The sequence below is a fragment of the Elaeis guineensis genome, chromosome 4 (genome assembly GCF_000442705.2).
Source record: "Elaeis guineensis isolate ETL-2024a chromosome 4, EG11, whole genome shotgun sequence".
Taxonomy (NCBI): Eukaryota; Viridiplantae; Streptophyta; class Magnoliopsida; order Arecales; family Arecaceae; genus Elaeis; species Elaeis guineensis.
Genome location: NC_025996.2, coordinates 75,801,199 through 75,823,729, shown reverse-complemented (window position 1 = coordinate 75,823,729; position 22,531 = coordinate 75,801,199). Strand labels below are relative to the sequence as shown.

General features: G+C 39.0%; 1 protein-coding gene across 3 annotated transcripts in view; it reads right to left on the bottom strand.

Annotated features, from left to right (window-relative positions):
* LOC105035606 (uncharacterized) overlaps positions 1–22,531 on the bottom strand; it is a 74,537-nt gene that overhangs the window by 33,292 nt on the left and 18,714 nt on the right. The window contains exons 4-6 of one of the 3 annotated variants that reach the window (XM_073256672.1): positions 21,280–21,775; positions 21,051–21,132; positions 13,176–13,240 (exon numbers count right to left, since the gene is read on the bottom strand). In XM_073256672.1, the coding sequence (XP_073112773.1) occupies positions 13,176–13,240; positions 21,051–21,132; positions 21,280–21,775 (643 nt within the window). Of the gene's footprint in view, positions 1–13,169; positions 13,241–21,050; positions 21,133–21,279; positions 21,776–22,531 lie in introns of all 3 variants that reach the window. The other 2 variants (XM_029261992.2, XM_010911208.4) reach the window with 2 other exon arrangements.

Below are 22,531 nucleotides of genomic sequence, written 5' to 3'. Positions count from 1 at the left end.
TAATTTATATTAATTAATTAGATTAATTAATAATTTTTACTGTAAAATTATAATTTTGAAAAAATTTTAAAATTACCATTTTACTTCTGCACTAAAATTCACTTCAAATGGTATCAGAGCTAGGTTCTAAAATATGATATACGTTTGCATGCGTAGATTAAGTAGTAATCTAAAAATTTAAATTTGAAATTTGAATTTAAAATTTGAAATTTGAATTTTGAAATTCAAAATTCAAAAATTTGAAATTTAAAATTTAAAATTTGAAATTTGAAATTTGTTTGAAATTTCAAATTTGAAATTCAAAATTTAAAATTCAAAATTTGAAATTCAAAAATTTGAAATTTGAAATTTGTTTGAAATTTGAAATTCAAAATTTGAAATTTGAATTTTGAATTTTGAATTTTGAAATTGGTATATTTAGATATATTTGATCCAAGTAGCAAGTAGTCTAATTGGGTTGGTTGCCATGGTCGTTCGGTTATAGGAGAAAAGTAGGATTTAAAAGCCCTCTCCTCCCATTCGATGGGGTTCTCTTATGGCGGTAGGGGTGCCAATGCGATTATATCCCATACAGACGAAGCAGCGAAAGGACTTATTGTAAAGGTTCAATTGTAAAATTTATCATGAATGTGTTAGATTAGATCTAAAGGAATATTCATGATTTATTTTGATTGAGTTATTTTCTGTTATGTAATTAGCAATAGGATTGCTGTTTATGAAATGTGCTGATCCGTTTGTGAAAAGAGTCAACACATTTGGTGAACAGAAAAAAATCTTTCAAATTTGAAAATTGTTTTCGAAAAGCCAAACCCTGACCCATCAGTCCAAATACTTAATTAAAAGAATTAAGTATTGTCTAGTTGGTCTAGAATTGTGAATTAAGACCTAAGATAATTGCATAAACTTGTGGGTCAATGGGTTAGATGGATTAGGTCCATAATTGGGTTAAACCTAAGGTTAGCTTAAAGAAATGGACTAAATTAGAGTAATTGATCAAATCTAATCAAAAGTTGAATTAAATTAGATCAAAGACATTCTAGACTCAACTCCAATAGTTGTAGTTGAATGGGTCCATGTCTTTAACTAGACCAAGATGGACTTAATTCATGGCTACGCGGTGGAATCCTATTTACTAAGTTGATCAAATTAAAACTAATGAACCGATTGGTGTCTAAGGTAAGTTTGGCAGTCTGACCAGTGATTTTTAAGTGGGAGCTACTCGCATTAATTCGATCTCTGACGAGTTAATGGTATATCCTCACCACTGATCTCACTTACCTGGCCAACCTGGTGAGTTAGATTTTGATTAGATCACTTGGTGATTAGGACTCACCCATGTCATTAGGTTAATCAGTGTGACTGATTTAGGTGCTCCTAATGCCGGCTTTAATTAAATCCTTTTTAATCTGACTTGGTGAAGTCAGTGGGAGGATTGAAATTGGCTGGTTAATTTCTTCTCTTCTATCCTTCAATAAAAATCTTCAAAAATTATTAGGTCCCTAAAATGATTAAGTTATAGTGATAACTAAGTCATAGCCTCCCATTAAGTGAGTGATAATGAGTCCATTAGTTTAATAATCATTGGAGGCCCAAAGGCCTGGTGTTTATTGACTAATGGAATTATCATTCATAATATGATAATTTGGTTGAGTCTTTCTGATGGTGGTCAGGTTGGCCGGCCAAAATCGGGCCTGATCATTTATTGGTCCGATTCACCAAATCTAATCATGTTAATGGTTGGACCTAACCAGATCTTTTCAGTGGAGGCCAAAGCCTACTGATTAGGTTCTGCGGCAAAATTAATTACTAGAAGTTGTTTAGAGAAACAACTGGTTATGAACCTACCCATAGATGCACATGGGTTGACCAACCAAAGTTGGGCTCGTGTGTGGTCTGTGTGGATTCTAATACCCACTAAGGAATTAAAGTAATTCCTCGAATTGGAGGTTGAGGCTACCAGTTCGTATAAATACTGGAAGAAACTTTAGACTAAAGTCCAAGTCTTTAGTATTAATAATTTATATACTAATAAAGGTATGGTTTTCCTTTATGCAGCTATGGCCACTACCCTGTCGCTCTGGTCATTATTAGATAATGACAAGCTCATGAGACCTAATTTCGATAGCTGGTATCGAAAATTGAAAATCATCCTTGAGCATGAACGGATCCTTTATGTAGTAACGGATCCGGCACCTGAGAAACCAGCCTCGAACGTTAGAGGGACGGTCTGAGACACTTATCAGAAGTGGCTCAACGACCGCACCACCGTTCGATGCATAATGCTGGCGGCAATGAATGATGAGTTCAGCCGCAGGTTCGAGAACGCCCAGCCGCAGGAGATGCTTCAAATGTTGAACGACTCCTTTGGCACGCCTGACGATGTTGAAAGGTACAAAACTAATTGTGTCATTTTCAATGCTCGAATGAGGGATGGGCCTCAGTCACCGATCATGTATTGTACATGATCGAAATAATTAAGCGCCTAAGTAAACTGGGCTTTCCCTTGCACGAGCAGCTCGGTAAGGATGTGATCCTTAATTCTTTGCCCAAGTCCTTCCTCCCCTTCCTTACTCATTTTCGGATGACAAAGCCTGCAGTAAACTACCACGGCTTGTTGGGATTGCTGCAGAACTTTGAGAAGGACCACCAGCTCCATAAGGAGTCGGTGAATGTTGTGGGAGGGTCTTCTTCTGGTCGTCGACCCTTTAAGAAAGGGAAGAAGAACAAGAAGAAGAAGAAGGTGCAGCCGCATGCTGAGACGTCTGCACAGGGTCAGACCAAGAAGCGCAAGCCCGACCAGAGCCAGACGGAGTGCTTCTTTTGCAAGAAGCAGGGGCACTGAAAGAGGAACTATCCTCTATACGTTGCCTCCCTGGACCCAAACAGGCCGAAGAAGAAGCAAGGTAATTATATGATAACACCTTGCAACTTTTTCATTTGTGATACTACTGCCTGGGTATTGGATACCGGAAGCCCTTATCATATCTGTAATTCGATGCAGGATCTGCAGGTCAGTAGAAGATTTGATGAAGGTGAGAGGTTCGTGAACGTTGAAGATGGAAGCAAAGTTCCAATTCTAGCTTTAGGAATCATGAACCTTGCAATCAATTCTCGTAATGTAATTCTGAGTGAATGTCACTATTGTCCAAGTTTTTTATTAAATATTATTTCTGTAGGCCTTTTGGCCATGTACAGTTATGAATTTTTAATAAAAGAAAACGTTTGCAATATCATTTTAATAGTGTTACAATGTTTGTTGGACAACTAAATAATGGAATTTACTTACTATCACAGCCTGTTAATGTGGTTCAAACCTCCGGTAAACACCCTAGAATGGATAATGTGTCAGAAATCTACCTTTGGCACTGTAGGCTAGGTCATATCAATAAGAATAGGATAAACAGGTTGGCTCAAGAAGGAATTCTTGAAATTGGTGATTGTGAATCACTTCCAACCTATGAGTCCTGTCTTCTTGGAAAAATGACCAAGTCACCTTTTACTGGAAAAGGTGAGCGAGCCAGTGAACTCTTGGGTCTGATACATTCTGATGTATGTGGACCCATGAGCTCAAGTGCAAGAGATGGATATTTTTACTTCATAACCTTCACAGACGACCTATTGAGGTATGGATATGTCTACTTAATGAAGCATAAGTCGGAGTCGTTTGAAATGTTCAAACTATTCCGAAATGAGGTAGAAAAACAAACTGAGAAGTGTATTAAAACTCTTCGATCTGATCGAGGAGGTGAATACCTTTCCAATGAGTTTCTGACATATCTTGGGGAGAATGGGATTCTCTCTTAGTGGACTCCTCCTGGAACACCACAACATAATGATGGTCTGAAAGAAGGAATCGGATCTTGTCGGACATGGTTCGATCCATGATGGAGTTTGCTGGTCTGTCGATCTCCTCTGGAGATATGCGCTCGAATCGACTTGTTACTTTCTAAATAGGGTTCCGAGTAAGTCTGTAACCAAAACGCCTTATAAGATATGGATAGGACGTAAGCCAGTACTCTCGCACCTTAGGATTTGGGGGTGTCCGGCTTATGTTAAACGTTTAATTACGAACAAGCTTGGACCTAGGTCTGACAAGTGTTATTTCATAGGGTACCCAAAAGAGACCAAAGGATATTATTTCTACCTAGCTGATGAGCAAAAGGTGTTTGTCAGTCTTAAGACAATCTTTTTAGAAAAGGAGTTCCTTGGTGAAGGGACTGTTGCCTCTAAGGTCGAACTTGAGGAAGTTCGGAAGGTGGAAAAACCGACACAAATTGCTGAACCTGAACCGGATTTGGTTAGATCAGATCCGGAGCCCATTGTTCAAGCACCTTAAGGCGGTCTGGTAGAGTACCACGTCAACCGGACAGATACTATGATTTTTTGGTCCGGAACGGCGATCCTGTCGAACTTGATGAAAACGATGAGGATTCGATCACCTACATGGATGCAATGCAGAAACCTGACTCTGAGAAATGGCTAGAGGCCATGAAATTCGAAATGGAATCCATGAAGATCAACGATGTGTGGACATTGGTTGACCCACCCGAAGGAGTAAAACCCATAAGGTGTAAGTGGGTCTTCAAGAGGAAGAGGGGCGCAGACGGAAAGGTGGAGTCCTATAAAGCCCGTCTGGTCGCAAGGGATATCGTCAACGTTATGGTATAGACTATGACGAGACTTTTCTCCTGTGGCAATGCTCAAATCTATTCGGATTATGCTTGCGATAGCTGCCCATCTGGACTATGAAATCTGGCAGATGGATGTGAAGACAGCTTTCCTAAACGGAGAGCTGGACGAAGAGGTGTATATGATACAATCTGAAGGGTTCACATCCACAGATGAGTCTAAGGTGTGCATGCTACAGAGATCCATTTATGGACTTAAGCAGGCATCCTGGAGTTGGAACATACGTTTTGATAGGACGATCAAGACGTATGGCTTCGTTAAGAACGGAGAAGAGCCCTGCATTTATAAGTGGACTAATGGTCCAGTAGTAGTATTTCTTGTATTGTATGTGGATGACATTCTCTTAATCGGGAATGATGTCTCTACATTACAGGGAATAAAGATTTGGCTGTCGTCACAGTTCTCCATGAAGGATCTGGGAGAAGCTTCCTACATCTTAGGGATGAGGATCTATAGAGATAGATCTAAAAGGTTGCTTGGCTTATCCCAGTCCACGTACATTGATATTATGCTGAAGAGGTTCAGCATGGAGAATTCCAAGAAAGGCTATCTACCGATAGGCCATGGAATTTCTCTCTCGAAGAGGGATTGTCCGACAACACCTCAAGAGAGAGAGCGTATGGGTAGAATTCTATATGCTTCGACAGTGGGATCTATCATGTACGCCATGATATGTACACGATCAGATGTGGCATACTCACTGGGGGTAGTGAGTAGATACCAATCTGATCCAGGGAAGAATCACTGGAAGGTTGTTAAAACCATCCTGAAGTATTTAAGAAATACTAAGGACCAGTGGATTGTTTATGGTGAATCGGACTTGAGACTTATAGGGTTTACAGACTCTAGTTTCCAGTCTGATCACAATGACAGCAAGAGTGTGTCAGGATTTGTTTTTACCTTTAATGGTGGGGCTGTCTGCTGGAAGAGTTCCAAGCAGCACATAGTGGCTGATTCAATTTGCGAGGCAGAGTATGTCGCTACATCAGATGCTGCCAAAGAAGCAGTGTGGCTGAGGAAATTCATCATCGAGCTCGGAGTAGCACCCTCCCTTGTTGGTCCAGTTCTGCTCTATTGTGACAGCTCTGGAGCCATTGCTCAGGCGAAGGAACCGAAGGCACACCAACGGACAAAACATATTCTGTGCCGCTACCATCTCATTCGAGAAATCGTGGATAGAGGTGACGTCGACCTTCAGAAGATCGACGGAAAGGAGAACCTGACCAACCCATTCACTAAAGCCATTACGGTGAAGGAGTTCGACGACTTCAAGTCGAAGATGAGTATTAGATACTGCACCATTGGCTTCAGGCCAAGTGGGAGATTGTTGGGAATAGTGTCCCAAAGCCAATCGTCAGCCTGTTGACGGTTGTGCTCATTCTTGTATTAGTATATGAATTATAAATAAATAAAAGTTATTTTGATATTTTTCATCACAAATTGTTTCATTTTTCATGAACTCCTGTGTTATTGTGAAGTCCTTAGGACTATTTAGACTCGACAAAGGAGGATTGTCGTTTAGTCCTTAAACCTGTTTGCGACCAAATGATACTTGTTACCAAGGACAACAACGTTTATCAAGTATAGGTTGTTGTATGCCATATGGGTTGGTTGTCCTCTTAACCAAGGAGTGTGGAGACACTGGTATGGCATACAAGTGAGATTAAGGGTACATCTGCACTGAACGTGACCGACTCCGGAGCTTTTTTCTGCTGTCAAGATTTGCTCCGATGGGATATGGGTTAACTGTCCCTCCGACCTGAGACCGCCATGGTGAATTGCAAGCAACTCACTGCACTTAGGCACTAGACTACCTGAATTTCTAATTCAGTGACGGAAGACTGCTGGGTGTAGTCAAGTACTTGACTTGTCGGTGCGTGTGTCAAGATGGGATTGACAACTCCAGTTCAGGAGCTGTGTACAGTCGCATTTCAATTTAGCAAAACCTTGACCAGATAATCCTAGTGAGGAGTCACAGGACTGTTTGAGTTGAGCACGATTCGGATGATCTAATCAGAGTTGACAGTTTAACCCTGAGTCATCCTAAACACAGGGGTCAAAAGGATGAATTATACAATAACCATATTCATGTAGGTTCTGAGTGTTGCGATTGCGACTATTCGACCTATCCGAACATCGGGTACCATTGCTAGATGGTCACTTCGATTAGTACAGGAATTGATTCCTGTACTACCGGCTTAGGTTCGAACCTGCGGGGTCACACACATTAGAGGTTCCTATCTGCTCTGTTGGCTGGTGAAGAGTCCTAATGCTCGTGGATTTTGAGTCCGTGTCTGGAACTCTGTGATCGAGAATCAGGATTCTCTAATCACAAGTTCCACACATTTTGGGTATCGGGGTCAAGAGTCCCACTGGTTTGGGACTTTTTTGATCAGGATTTCATATCGATGGACTCTGATGCCCGATTGCCCATCGGATTTGGACTCAGTATTTATGAGAGATTTAATTAGTGATTTGATCGCTAATTAACTCAATTTGATTGAGTAATTATTTTTGGATCAAGTCCATTGAATTGGATTCAGTTGGATTTGACCCGATTAGTTAAGTGTTGACCAAATCGCCAAGGTGGTTTGATCCCTGATCTGATCAAGGGTTGGGCTTAGTCAATTCTTGATTTGATTAGGATTTTATTGAGCCTAATTAAGCCTAATTAAGTTGGGTTTAACTTAGTCTAATTGTGCCAAACTTATTTTGATTAGGTTGGCTCAATTAGGTTGAAACCACTTTGACCTCATCTCCCTGCGCCACTTCACTTATCTGCGCCCATTTTAATTCACGAGAAACAACTTCTCGTGAATTTTCTCCCACGCAGAAGCCTTCCCACGCCCTCCCTTGTGCGCCATTTATCTGGATAAAGATTGATTTGTTGGCCATTCAAATTCAAAAGATGTTTGAATTTGAATGGGCAACTAATCCATGCGCCACCCACCTTATCTTGTGCGCCATTTAATCTACACGAGAAAGAGTTTCTCGTGTAAATTCTCCACGCACAAAGAACCCACGCCTCCTCTCTTCTCTCGCCCAGAGTGGATAAGGATGGGTTGGTTTGCATTTGAATTCAAATTCGATTTGAATTCAAGTGAGCAACCACCTATCTTTATCCTCTCACACGGATAAGACGCATCTTGCATTGTTTTAAAAGAGAAGAGAAGGTGGGGCGTGCGCAGAATTTATCTGAGAGAGAATAGTGGGCGTGAGGAAGCCTTGTGCACAAGTTAGAAGTTCAAAAACTTCCGAGAGAAAAGAAAAGAAACATAAGTAGGCGCAGGGTTTTTAATGAGTACCCTAGGGTTACTGCCTAGGGTTCGGAAGTGAGAAAGTAGCTACGAGTGTCGTGAGCCCACCAGATCTCAGGGAGAGCTTCATCAACCTCTCAAGTACATCTGCTGACGATCCGGAGTGTCCGAAGAATCGACAAATCAAGATCGAAGGAGTTTGATCAATATCGGCAGTCGAAAGGATTCTGCAACGAACTAGCATTCATGAGGAGCCGATCAGACCGGGAGCTTCGTGTGGACGATCCGCAGAGGTCAGACACAGTGTGGCTGCATTGCAACGAGCGGACCTTCCAACGGTGATCAGACTGCGACGATCAACTATCCACACAAAGATAATATGTTCTGAACACAACAGTAAAAAGTTTACTGTAGAATTCGAAATTTCAAATTTAAATGCATGCTATATATATCATATTTAGATCCTTGTGTAGGGTTAATTTATGTTAATTAATTAGATTAATTAATAATTTTCGCTGTAAAATTATAATTTTGAAAAATTTTAAAATTACCATTTTACCCTGCACTAAAATTCACTTCAATTTCTATCTCCCATAGATCACAATGTGATTATGAGGCAATATGCAATCTTTCTTGAAAAAAATTTATCTAAGATGGAGGTATTGGGAGACAGATTGGGCTCGAAGAGTCTCTGAAGAGCAACAAGTTTCAGAACCTGTGGAACCTATTCAACTAGAGCCAATATGCACATCTCCTCCACCTCGTAGATCTAGTAGAATTTTCCGTCCTCCTGAGAGATACATAGATATCATTATAGAAGATGTAGAGAAAATATTCCTTACAGAAAATAGGGTACATAAAGATGACCTCAAAATCTATAGCGAGGCGATATCAGATATCGACTCCAAAAAATAGTTAAAGGCAATGAAGTTAGCGATTGATTAAATGCACTCAAATCAAGTCTGGACCTTAGTAGATCCACTAAAAGATATAGTACCTATTGGGTGTAAATGGATCTACAAGAGAGATTGATTCAGATGGAAAGGTAGAGATCTTTAAAGCAATACTCATGGCTAAAGGTTATAGTCAACATGAAAGCATTGACTGTTAATATACTTTTTCGCCAGTGGCTATGCTGAAGTCCATTCGAACATTACTTACCATTGTAGCATACCATAATTATGAGATATAGCAAATAGACATGAAAATTGCTTTTTTAAATGGATATCTTAAGGAAGATACCTATATAGAGCAACTTCTGGATTTTACTTTCAGTGATAGAGATCACAAAGTTTGCAAGCTACAAAGATCCATTTATGAACTTAAGCAAGCATCTCGAAGTTGGAACACCCATTTTAACAATGTGATCAAATAGTTTGGTTTCATCAAAAATGAGGAGGAATTATGTGTCCAAAAAGACCAATGAGAGTGCTGTCACTTTTCTCGTACTGTACGTGGATGACATCTTCCTAATTGGGAATGACATTTTCATGTTAATCTCAGTTAAATTATGGTTGTCTAAGAAATTCTTTATGAAGGACATCGGGGAACATCCTTTATTTTAGGGATTAAGGTCTATAGAGATGGATCTAAAAAGATGCTATGCCTTTCACAGAGGATGTACATGGACATGTTGAAAAGATTTGGCATGAAAAACTCCAAGAGGAGACTTGTGCCCTTCAGGCATGGAATTCATCTCCAAAAAGATGTGCCCCAACACATTGAAAGAGATAGAACGCATGAGCAAGATCCCTTACGCTTCGACCATAAAGAGTCTCATGTATGCCATGCTGTGTACACAATCTGATATAGTTTATGCTGTGAGTGACAAGCAGATATCAGTCGAATCCAAATGAAGAACACTAGACATCTGTGAAATGTATCCTTAAGTACTTTAGAAGGACTAACGATATGTTCTTGATCTTTGGAGGAGAGTTGAGAGTGCAGGGATATACTGATTCAGACTTCATGTCTGATATTGATGATCGAAAGTCGACATCCGGCAGTATTTTCTTATGCAACGATGGTGCTGTGAGTTGAAAAGTTCTAAACAGCCTGTCATAGCAGACTCCACTATGAAAGCTGAGTACATCGCCGCATCAGAAACTGCAAAGGAGGCATTCTGGTTCAAGAAATTTGTTGCGGAGTTGGATGTGATGTCATCAGATGCCATTCCACTTTACTGCAACAACAACAATAGCATAGCTCTAGCTAAGGAGCCAAGATCTCACCAAAAGTCCAAGCATATAGAGAGCAACGATTCCATCTCATCCATGATTACCTCAAAAAAAAGTACATCGAGGTAAAAAGAGTTGACACCACTGACAATATGACTGACCCACTGACTAAGCAACTGAGCCAGCAAAACACCAAAATCCACCTTGAGAAGATGGGACTTAGATTTATGGCCAATTGGCTTTTGTGCAAGTAGAAGATTGTTATATGTGTGCCCTAAAAACCAATTAGGCCGACACATATAATCTTTCTAAGGGCATAATTTATAGTTTTGATTTATTATTGAAATAAAATTGGGTTGACTTCGAGTAATAAGTCAAAATTACAAATTATACCTTTAAAAAGATTACATGTGTCGGCCTAATTGGCTTCTAGGACATATATCTAACACAAGATACACGTCTTTCATAATGTATCAAGTTCAAAATGCTCACAGTTTCTCCGTATTCAAGAGGGAATTTCTTTAAAATCTTGGCTCGCAAACAAGATTCAGTTTGCAGGTTCTACAGCCCCAAAATTTAGAAGTATCGCTGAGTTCATCAACTCAATGCTTGAAAGTTCTTTGCTTAAATTCTGGCTTGTCACATTGCTCCAACAAATGCAGGTAACTTTGAAAACTGGCTTTCAGCTAGATTCCTTCTTATAAAAGTTTCTTCATTCATCGCTCATCAGATTCCAAACTTTAAGATAACAAAGGATACTGCCTCAGTCTCCAAAATACTAACGAGACTGAGGCAACATACAAAATGCAGACAAATTCTTTGAGCTGCCAAACTGCTCCTCTAAAGGACAGCCAGATTGTCTTTGCTAGTCACTGATGTAGTAGGAATTCGCATAACAAATTCATATATCCATGATACAACTTAGTACATTCTCTCCAAAAAGAATGTCACTCTTTCATGGTTCAAACTAGCAGTAACCTTGAAAGACAAGGTGCCATTTTTCAGCAAAGGAAAGGTTATCATGAAACTCTAAATAGAGGGTCTTCAAACAAAAATTCCAGTCATATATTGGTACAATCCAATTAGCAGGGATTAGTGTCATATTCTTGTCATTGTAGTTGTACCACCATGAACTGGATTTATCTCAGACTAAGCAAACAATTACGACATAAGCCATACCTATTTTGAAATCATTTTGCGGACATGTGAAGATTGATGTGTGCAAGTGTCCTGCAGAACTCCTAGACACTAATTCACCATCATGCTCTATATACATATTTTTTTTCTATTTAGCCTCTTCTGCTGTTTTGTTCTTTCACTCCTATTTTCTTCTTAGAAGCACAGCTCTTCCTATAATCTGGATTCCTAAACTAAAAATGTTAATTTGTGGACTCTCAAACAATCGCAAGTGAATTCTGTGCAGCATCTCAGGTGAAAAAAATTTAAGAATAGGATTAATAAATGATGGGCCTTTTATTTCTTGTCTAACCAACCAAATTAACCATTAAGCTTTTATCAGGAACTAGCCTTTAATAAGTCTCCTTGGCAATCTATTATTATTTGATTGCTAAAGCAAAATAATCATTCTCAAAAAATGCAATTACTTGGTTTAAGGTAAAACAAGATCCATTGTCTCATGATGAGAAAGGAAATGTCTACACATATTAGACACTTTGTCTCTCTTTCATCAAATGGCAGCTATAAATGAGATTGTTGGAGATCCAGTTGAGAGTAATAAGCAAGCAGTGATGATACCAGGCCCTTGATTAAAATATTTTAGCTATGTCGATCACCAAGAGCCTCTAGTATCATAATCTTATCATGGAACCAGTTTTTTCAGTGGGGAAATTTTTTTCCCAATGCTAGGGACGCACAAATTGTGTTTGGCATGGAAGCTGTAGTTCTGTACATTATGAATAATATGGATATGGAGAACTTGTTTCACTTTCCACAAATATACAAACAACATCCTTGTTCATCAGCACAATCAATGGCCACCAGATTCCACCTAACCAATCATACTTCATAAACAACACCAGCTAGAAACACATCCTTAAGTTCAGCAACCTGTACATCTTCTTACTGCAAGATCATGTTAATTCATAGTGAACACACCTGGTCCTTACTAGGGTTGCAACCTAGCTTGGGCTCAACCTGAACCCACCAGACCAACCTGCTTATTAGGTAGGTTGGGTTGATGTTTTATAAACTTGGTTGGGGCTTGAGCTCAAAAATCCAAACTCGCCCTTAAGTAGGATTGGTTAGGGTTAACTTTCAACCCAACCTAGCCCAAACCCGATCTAACCAAACCAACCCAACCTACCCCCGAACCTACCCGATATATAAATAATCTAATAAACAATTCGTATTTATGTTTCATAGAAAGTACTTACATGTTTATATAACTACCTTTAATCTTATTAAATTGCATGCAAGTGTATAGTGGAAATAATGAATGACTGAGGCCTCAATTCAACAAATATCAATTCCATAAAAATGTCCTACACCTTTTTATTATCTTAAAATTCTTATTCAACCTGACTTAACCCAATTAACATGGCATAATCCAACTCAACCCAAAAACTTGACCAGACCATGCCACCCCAACCAGAATTTAGCTTATAATAATAAAGAGCAAGTTGGATTGGGATAGGGTTGAGGGTTTTAGAAGTTGGGTTGGATTAAGGATTGCCACCAACCTGACCTATCCCGCAAGAGTTTCAGCCCTGACCTTTACGACTTTTGTCTAACTATTTCATGTCTTACACAAAACCAACCAAGGTTGTCATAGGCAAGAACCTACTGTTGGAAGTAGGGTATGCCCTAAAAACCATTTACATATTTAATACAAAAGAATAGTAAAAAACTAATAGCTACCTCCTATTTGCGGTCATATATAGTACGCAGTATGTGCAAACATCGGTCATAAACTCAAAAAATCCAAGAGAACTAAGAGGATTTATCTAAGAGGGTTTTTCAAGAGGAGGATTGAATATTTCTAAGTAGTCAAAATTTGTTCACAGATATAGCTGAGGTTGGCCATTACACTTACTAGGCTGTTAACATGGATGCTGACTTCATGAAGTTCCTCCATTGAGTCAGACCTTGCATTGGTACCTAGTTGTGACATGACACCAAATGGTCAGCACTCACAATCTACCTTACAAAGCGTTGCTAGGGTTAGAAATGTGAACTAGGTACACAAGCTTGCAAATGGCCCTTGACCTAAAGGACAAGATAGTTTGTTGTATTTTAGAGGTGAATAAATTTATGGCTAAATCCGTGTATTAAATATAATACCCTGAACTTTATCTTTGATAGGAAGCATAGTGGTTTATTAGATTCAGATATGTGTGAGATTAAGCTATCCAATATAGAAACCATTAAATAGCATAGTATCCATATTAAAATAGCGACATGCGCAGGCGTATTACATCTAGCAGTGCAGTAGGTTGAAAGATTTTGAAAATAAATATTTTGCAAAATTATTATAATTAATACTTAATTATTTTCAAAAGGGATTCGCATGAATAGTTTTCATAAAGGATGTCTAGCTCAATGCAAGGTACTGATGGGCTAGAAATCATATGATTAAGAGTTTGACAGTGCTATACATAATGCTCATTAGAGCACACTGACATGGAGGACCAATTTGCATGAGATGGCTTGTGTAGGAATGGGGAGACCAACTGGTTTAATCCTGGTCACTACGAGGTTCAATGATGCAGATATAGGACCCACATGTAGCTAATGTGTGACTAAAAAGACTTGGAAGGATAGGCCTTTGGTGAGCGGGAACTTAAGTTGACCTATCCTAGTAAAAAATCTAGTACGTATATCTAACTTCGGCTCAATTGGAATAAGATTCAAGTTGATTATTCTCTTAAAGATTAGATCAAAAAAGATTTAGATTTCATTGGAGAAGTGATTCGGCTACAGGAATAGTCAAGAAACAGGAGTAAGGCTACATCAATTCAAGCAAGGACAAAGCTAATTCTAGGTCCACTTGGATGAGATCCAAGTAGGGGGCTAGCCAACCAAGAAACAAGGCCGACACCCCTATCCTTATGCGCATCTAGGAAAGGAGCACCTATTCGAATGGGGCAGTCCCTAGGGTGCCCCTTCGTCCTTTTTAGTTGGAGTCCAACTAGGACTCCTAGGAGGCAACATGGTTGAGCATGCCACCACCACCTTATCTCTCCAGAGAGTGTCCTATTGGAAGTCTTGGGTGCGAAGCAAGAAAAGCTCTAGGGCCTCCCCTCAACTATAAAAAGGGAAGGGGTATCCTAGGGTTAGATGAGCAATCTCACACGCCACAAGAGAAAGAGATGTAGGCTAGGTTTTTCCTTCTCCATTATACCGAGTGTGAGACAGAGAGAAGGCATGTGAGATTAGTTTTTCTTACAGAGCATTCCCTTGGCTTGTCATTGGTAGAGATTTAAAGATAGACAAAGCTCTAGATAGGAATGTGAACTGAAACGATATACAAGATCATCTTTAGCCTAGTGATGCCTTTAGCACCAGCATCAGCACTAGCAACTCCTGTTGCAAAGGTGTCTTTTACATCTGGAGATAAAGATCCACCATCCAACAAGGATGAGCAATCTAAAGGTATACAAGATCTCTCCCTAATTATTTAAAGTTGAAGCTTGAATTGAGATCTCGTTATACAATGGGATTGTTGATGCAGAGAAGCTAGATAACTGGCTAGACTAGTTAGAGACCTACTTTATTATATATGGATGCTTCAATATCTAGAAGGTAGCTTTTGCTCGTCTCAAGCTTTCTAGCCATGCTCTTGTCTGGTGGAATTTATATATGAGGAACGACAACCTTTCTACTCTAATATGAAGCAAATTCAAGAGTCTAATCAAAAAACAGTTTTACTCAATTGGCCATGAGGAAGATCGGTTGATCAAGTTGTAATACTTGCGGTAGAAGTAAAATCAATCCGTTTAGGAGTATACCATCAAGTTTCATAACAAACAATCTCATCTAGAATCTCCATCAACAATCATGTAGTCTTTATGAAGTATATTGGAGGTCTCCACGAGAGCATTTGGAAAAGTTGAAAATTGAAATTCTTCAAAGTTGAAGAAATCAATGAAGCTAGCCTGAAGGTCATGGGGATTGAGGAGAAGAATCGACTTGAAAAAGATAAGGGTGATGAGTTCAAGAAAAGTGGTGGAAACCCAAGTTAAGGAGAGCAAGCGGAAGCACACCAACATGACTTAGAAAATTTATCGTGATCACTACAACCTTTGTGGACACACCAGGGATAAGTTTTGGAAGCTTCACACTGAATTGCAACCAAAGTGGAAACAATCGAAGGATGATGACTCTAAGAAAAAAGAGGAGACAGTTCTCAATACTGCAAAGATTGAGGAGCGCTCGAGCTCTAGCAAGCAGACTCCAAAATAAGCTTAAAAATTTAGATGAAGCTGAGCATTATCGAGGCTATTGTAAATCCTGAAAATTAGAAGAACCTCATTTGGAAAATCTGGTCCAAAAGCTAGGGTTGCAGACCAAGCTTCATCCATGTTCTTACTCTCCCAATTGGATTCAAAATGATGTCGAATCGAAGATCATCGAGTAGTGTACCTTCAAGTTCGCCATAACTAAGAGGTACATTGATGAGATAATTTGTGAAGTAGTTTCTTTGGATACTTAGTAGGTTATTTTTGGGAGTTCAAACCTTTGGGATCAAGATGCAGTCTTTTACAAATAGTAGAGAAAGTATCATCTCGTAAAAGATGAGGAGTTCATGATCGACGCCTCAAAAACATAAGAAAATATAGACCTTAAAACTACTATCTAGGCCAAGCAACTTGTTAATACCTGCAGCAAGTTCATGATGATAGTATGAGAAGCCAATACTAATTATGAGCGGCCAAACTCTTATCTCTTAATCCCATCGACCGATCAATCGAGATCGAGATTGAGGAGTCATCATCGACAAGGATGGCAAGAAGCTTCCCTACCATGAAGTCTAGATGTAGGAGAAGACCAAGTGGTTCGCTGAGATCCAAGAGCAGAAAAAAGCAAGGTTAGAAACCATTTTTGAGCAAAGCAGGTGGTTCAACCACAAGAAGATTAGAAAGCAAATATTTTCCCATTGTCCATTCTGATTTAATTTAATAGGAGATAAATCCCCTAAATAGGGGGATCCCTAATCTAGAACGATCACTAAATCAGATGTGAAATATTTTGGCAACTACGAGCATAATTGGATAGGATCCAGAAGCAAGATCTAACATATTAGGATCCAAGTCATAAGCCAAACTTCTGAAAACCATAACTTGATCATACGACATCCAATTAAGATGATATTTTTTTAATTTGATAATTTTTCAAGATTTACATCGTGACGCCCCATCCTTTTTGAGGGGCAATGCTGCTAACAAACCTAAACTCCATCATTTAAGGCTTGAAACAGACCGGTCAAATCGAAAGTTTCCTTTTCAAATGATACTTTGACTGGGCATATCTTTCCGACTAAAAAGAATCCGATGAAGCAATAGGAGGCAAAGTTGATCTACCAAGTAGAGATTCGATCTCTATACCTTTGCACAAATCGATCTACACCGCAGTCGATGATCGTGGATGTCTGAGTTCCTTCGAGCTGCACAAGCATCCGACCTCTACAGATATCCACATGAGATCTTGATATGATCAGAGGCTTCTTAATCTCTCCGGGGTGCTAGCTTCCTTATAGAGACTACTTCCTGATGGTTTTTGTAAATCCTTCTTCATTTCTCTCAGGCCCTCTCAGAGATGAAGAAGAATAGAAGGAAGAAGAGGAAAAGGAGGAAGAAATCCTTTCTTTTTTTTCTCCTCCTAAAACCCCATGCCTAAGAGATGGGAACTCACTCTACTAGATCCTCACGCCCAAGAAGAAAAAAAAACACGCCCAAAACCAGATTTCTCTCGTAGAGATCCATCCTTTCACACGCCCAAAACCACCCCTTTTTGTAGATGGCATCCAAGAGTTAGAGATAAGAATAAATTTTATCATGATAAGAATTCAAATTCAAATGAAACTTTATCCCTATCTCTCAGTGGTGCACATGGAATTTGAGAAGAAGGGTAGGCACGGAGAAGTTATTAGCGTGAGCTTTCTCATGTAAAAACAAGGTGGGCGACAATCATTTTGGCGTGGACATGTGGGGCATGCGCAAGGAAAAAGAGTTCCAGTCAACTTGGGTCTCTCTTGGTGCTTCAACTGAAATTAACCAAATAAGATTTGGTTGCACCCAAGGAAAGGTCAAATCCTAGTCCAACTAGAAACCCAATCCTTTTAATTAAATCCCAATCCAATTAGAAAATTAGTTGCACCCAAATCCCAATCAAATTAGGAATTGATTTTCCTTGCAATTGGACTATCTCATAACTCAATCAGGCTTAATCTAATCAAACTCAAACCAAGCCAAATCGAATCTAATTCAATTAGACTTGATCTTAATCCCATTGCTTAATCAGATTGAGTCAAATAGCAATCCAATTGCTAATTAATCCTCCTATAACTCACTAACTCTCAGTGAATTTTTTTATTGCAACTTTTACATTGGATTAATTATCAATCACATTGATAATTAGATCCAATTGTGATTCATAATCGTCACTCAACCATCTAATCAAGTATCTCTATTGTGTGTGATCCCATAGGTTCTATTCTGTCTGGTAGTAAGATATACGGTGATCCCTATCACAGTATCATTGAAACTCCTTTTAATGAGTTGGAACGATTCTAACTCTACCTATTATGGATCATCGATTATCAAGACAACGCTCGATGAGTCTCACAATCCACCAATGACACCTAACAGTATGTAATGGCAACTCAGCAGAATAGAAGTATTGAATCTCTAGGTGCAGTTACCATATAATTCAGTTCTTCTATCGTGAGTTCCAACTGGGCGAAGATCATGAAAAACTTATCAAACCTCAACGTCAGTCATATACAAGATTGGCTCGACTCGAGTTCATTCGTGAATTTTCATGAAAATCCTTTTTCAGTACTTATGCTTCGATCGAAGACTTTCTGAACTCAGTCTTGCGAATCGTATAGGACTTCTCCTTTTCTATCAAGATCGATAGATTCCATGTAGGTGCATCCTACTCCTAACAGTGAACCTGAACCTACTGTAGCCAACATACACTACAAAGATCCAAATGGTGAGAAGATCAAATTTATATGCAGTCAAACTATAGTAGCCTCATTGCGAATAGCCGAGGCACCGTAAGTCAAAGGATCGCTCACACCACTGCAGCATCGAGCAAACTACTGAGTAAGTAGACATCCAAATGGTTTCTCGTGTTGGTCACGCTCAGTGCAAGTTGTTCTCTAACAACCACCTGCATTCTCGCCTCAGTGTCTCCACACCGCAAATTTGAGACACATCTGTCCGAAAGGAAAGCGATCCATGCACCGATCTAACTAGATCAATTACCGTCCTCCGTGATGATCTCTTAATCAAAAATTTTTAGAAATTAACCATCAATAATGTATGTCCCAAATTCTTAACACTTTGAGTATATATATATTATCATCTATTAATCCCTTGAACGAATCATAGACACATAAAACATAATTGAAATAAAAACTACCCATTTTATTAATGAATAAAATTTACAAGTACAAATTTATGTTCTGAAATTACTATATGCGTCAGCCAACAATTGGCTTCCGGGGCACACATCTAACATTTTATCTCTCTCCCATCTCTTCTTTTAAAGCTAAAGCTAGAAAGCTGGGTGTTATCACAATGATGCTTAGTATCTGGAGTTTTGTTCTAGCTTTTAAATGAGAGGCTCTTTGTAGAATGAGTTTTTGCTCTAGTTTTTGCTTCAAATGGAGAGGTGTACTGGAATTTATATACCACGATGGAAATCATTAGGTGCAACGTATTGATCTAATGCAAAAGTAGAATATGTTTATTATAAAACTGTAATAGGTGAAAGGCATCCTAACAAGTTACCAAGTTCATTAATGAAGAATTTGAACACCAAAAAGATTATATCCAAGGTTAATTAAGCTTTCAACAATGTAGGAAATGTGCAAATCAGAGCTCTGATAAAGGGAGTATGGCCTTCTTATTGAAAAAACAATGAAAAATGAAAACAATATTCCCCTCTAAAGCAAGATATGAGACAAAGATGCACATGTAGTCTTTTTCTTTGGTAATTATTGAATAAACATTGGTCTCTATGCTATATGGGTATGGTTTGGAGTAGTATCTAATGATTTTGGGCTTTTTAAAGCCTAAAAATGCTTCAGACAGTATTTTATTTAGGTTAATACTACTTATTTATCTATAACCAGGCTCATACTGAGGATAGGGGTAGAGATGAACACTGAAACCTAATCGTCAAATAAATTTTAAGTGTTCCTAGATGGAATGTTTTCATATATACACTCTTCCCACATATTACCTTTTCTACTCTTCTACTTCTGGAATCTCCTTGGAGATCTCTCGCTTTAAGATCACTTGACAAAACATCTAACATTTTTTAAGTCATGGAGGCCCACTATTAAGCTCATTTTTCTCTGGTAAATGAGTTTTAGTCCTTGGTCTCTCGAGTTTGTTCAGTTGGGTTCAATCATAATATACTTCAAGAAATTTGTGCAATTAACGAGCTGCTATTATAAATATTGTTACTGAACAAGTAATGAATTCAGGTAGATCTTCATTTGGAAAAGAGGCTTCATTCTTTCTTACCAAGACTTCATTTGGAACAAATAATGAATGCAGGGTTCTCCTGCTTGACTCAAAATGATACACGTGATAAAGGTACTTCATTCTTTCTTACCAGGAAAAGGGACTTTATTCATTTTAGATATTGAATTTGAATCTGTTTCTCCTTTGAAGTTTATTATTATGATTTAAATATTCCTTTAATGGCAACCAGGATATTTGTAAGAGACCAGCAAAGTGATCTAAAACCTTTGCCAATTTTTCAGTGGACTGTAGGCGATGGCAAGTAGATATTGGTCATGTTTGATCCCTGGTCCTCCAATATTCCTTGAACAAGCTTTCAATTGCATTTGATGTTCCTCTTTAACTGGGAAATTCCTTATGTCTCAGAACTTAGTTTGCCAGGCCACAACCTTCTTGGAACAAGATCTTATAATCGGTTCTCTTCCCTCCCTCTGTAATGTTTCATATTGTTAGTCTCCTATTTCTACTAAACAATCAGTAGATACTTCCCCCGGGCTCAGATCTTTACAGCAAGGTAATTTCTTGAGAAGTCTACTTGTCTCCTAGTAACGGAGCTAATGATGTTGATGCTTCTAGTATATCTTATATTTGGAAGAACAAAGTCACCCTTAGATCCTGATGTTTATTTTGACAACTATTTTGAGGGCAGCTCCCTAATGCAACTCTCTTGAATCATTAGCGCATATATCTGTTTCACACGTGTTCTGAGTTCTTGGGAACTGAGGATACTTTGGAGCATGTTACTGCTCTAGGTCCTCACTGTTTTCATAGATGTTGGATATCAAAGGAGCCAGAAATCCATGTTTAGATGGAATAGTTTTTTCGATAATGCCTTGTAAGATTTACACAATTATGGTAAAAGCGCTACATTTTCAAATCTGCTACATGGTGTTGTCTTGATGGCATACCATCAAATGCATGGGTAGTTAAACTACCATCAATTGTAAGGTTAATGCATTGACAGTCTATGATGCAACTAAGGGCAGTTCTTCTTGAGAAACCCATGACAAATAAAAGAGTTAGCTAGTGTTATATCTGGCATAAAGAAGCATGAAATATCTGACTGCGTGCAATCAGAAACACATAGGTACATAACACATAAACATATATTAGTATACATATGTGCCTACAAAAGTATGCATTTATCTATGTATTCACACATTTATACATGCATGTGCATTTGTCATGCAGAAAATGACAGGGTTTACCTCAATCTTCCTCATTTCAGCTTCGGTTTTTGCTTTCTGGTGATTTTCCCAAGCTTGAATTTTGATTTCCTCACGTTTAAACCTGAGAAATTTTCTGCCACTCAGAAACTGAACCCTCATAAAAAGTAAGCTACAGAAATTATACAATTTGATGCAAGTGGCAAAGTCTAACACATAGGTCAAGCAAAGCTTTTCTATACAGGCAACCTGAGTCTTAGTGTAAAACTACCTGGCCAGATACTTGGCTTTTTCTGCCTCCTCCCAGGCTGCTGCTCGGGTCTCTATAACACTTTTAGCTGCCTGGTCTACAGATAGAGTCTTAAGGGAAACAGATGCATCTGTTTCCTCTTCTTCCTTGCTTGCCCAGTTGGCTATGTTCGTCTTCCCCAATTGTTGGCCAAGAACCATTATTTCTCTCCTAGTTTTCATTTGTAATTCCTTTTCAGATAGCTGTGTGCTTTTGGAATCCCCATGACAATCAGCTGACTCAGTTGGGCTTGAATTTGGAGCAGTTCTTTGCGGAGTTGATGGTCGAGAAGAAGCTGGGCTGCGTATTGGTGTCGTCGCTCTCGCAGGAGTTCCTGTCCGAGAAGGTTCCTGGCTAGCAATTGGAGTCATTTCTGTGCCTATATCTCTCATAGATACAGACCTAATTGTTGATGGGGTTGTAATAAATGTTGCAGCACTGTGAACAGATGTTGATGAATCATGCCGACTAAGACTGACTGCAGAAAGTTACACATTCAATACACATTCAAAATTGCTCCAACCATGAAATTCCAAAACTCATTCTATATTATAATTAGGTTCAGATGAAAATGGTCTGAATATCCATAAAGTAGTTAATACATGATGATTATACAACTTCAAACAGAATGAATCTGGATTCTATCATCTCCTCAATACATAATAAATATTACAGCTGCAGCTATCCTCATCAAGTAAGAAACCTTCCTTTCATAAGAGAAGCAAATGGTCTAAAAATGATTTATAACTTTTACTTTAGAACCTCAAAAGCAAGAATTCTAGTGTAATTTCACAGTGGAAACGATTAAAGAGAACTTCGTTACATCCATTGGCATCCATCTCCTAAGCATGTGCATTATAGAGAGGTTCCAAGTTTGACCTAAAGAAAGCATCACTCTCTTCAGAATCACACACACACCTAAACAGACACACATGCACAACAGACACACTTGGACACATATCCACCCACCCAGTCACCCACACATGCAGATGCCTGTTGCACAAGTGCATGCATGTGCACATGCCCACACACAGCCACATGCACACATGCACATGCATGCATCAATGCACACCTACATGCACCATGCACACACCCACACCCTTCCCCTCCAGTTGTTTGCACATGCATATGCATGCACACACATATCCACACGCCCACACCAGCACCTACATGCACAACCCCATGCCGACACACCCCCACCCCCAACCCCCCTCCGTCAACAAACAACCATGCA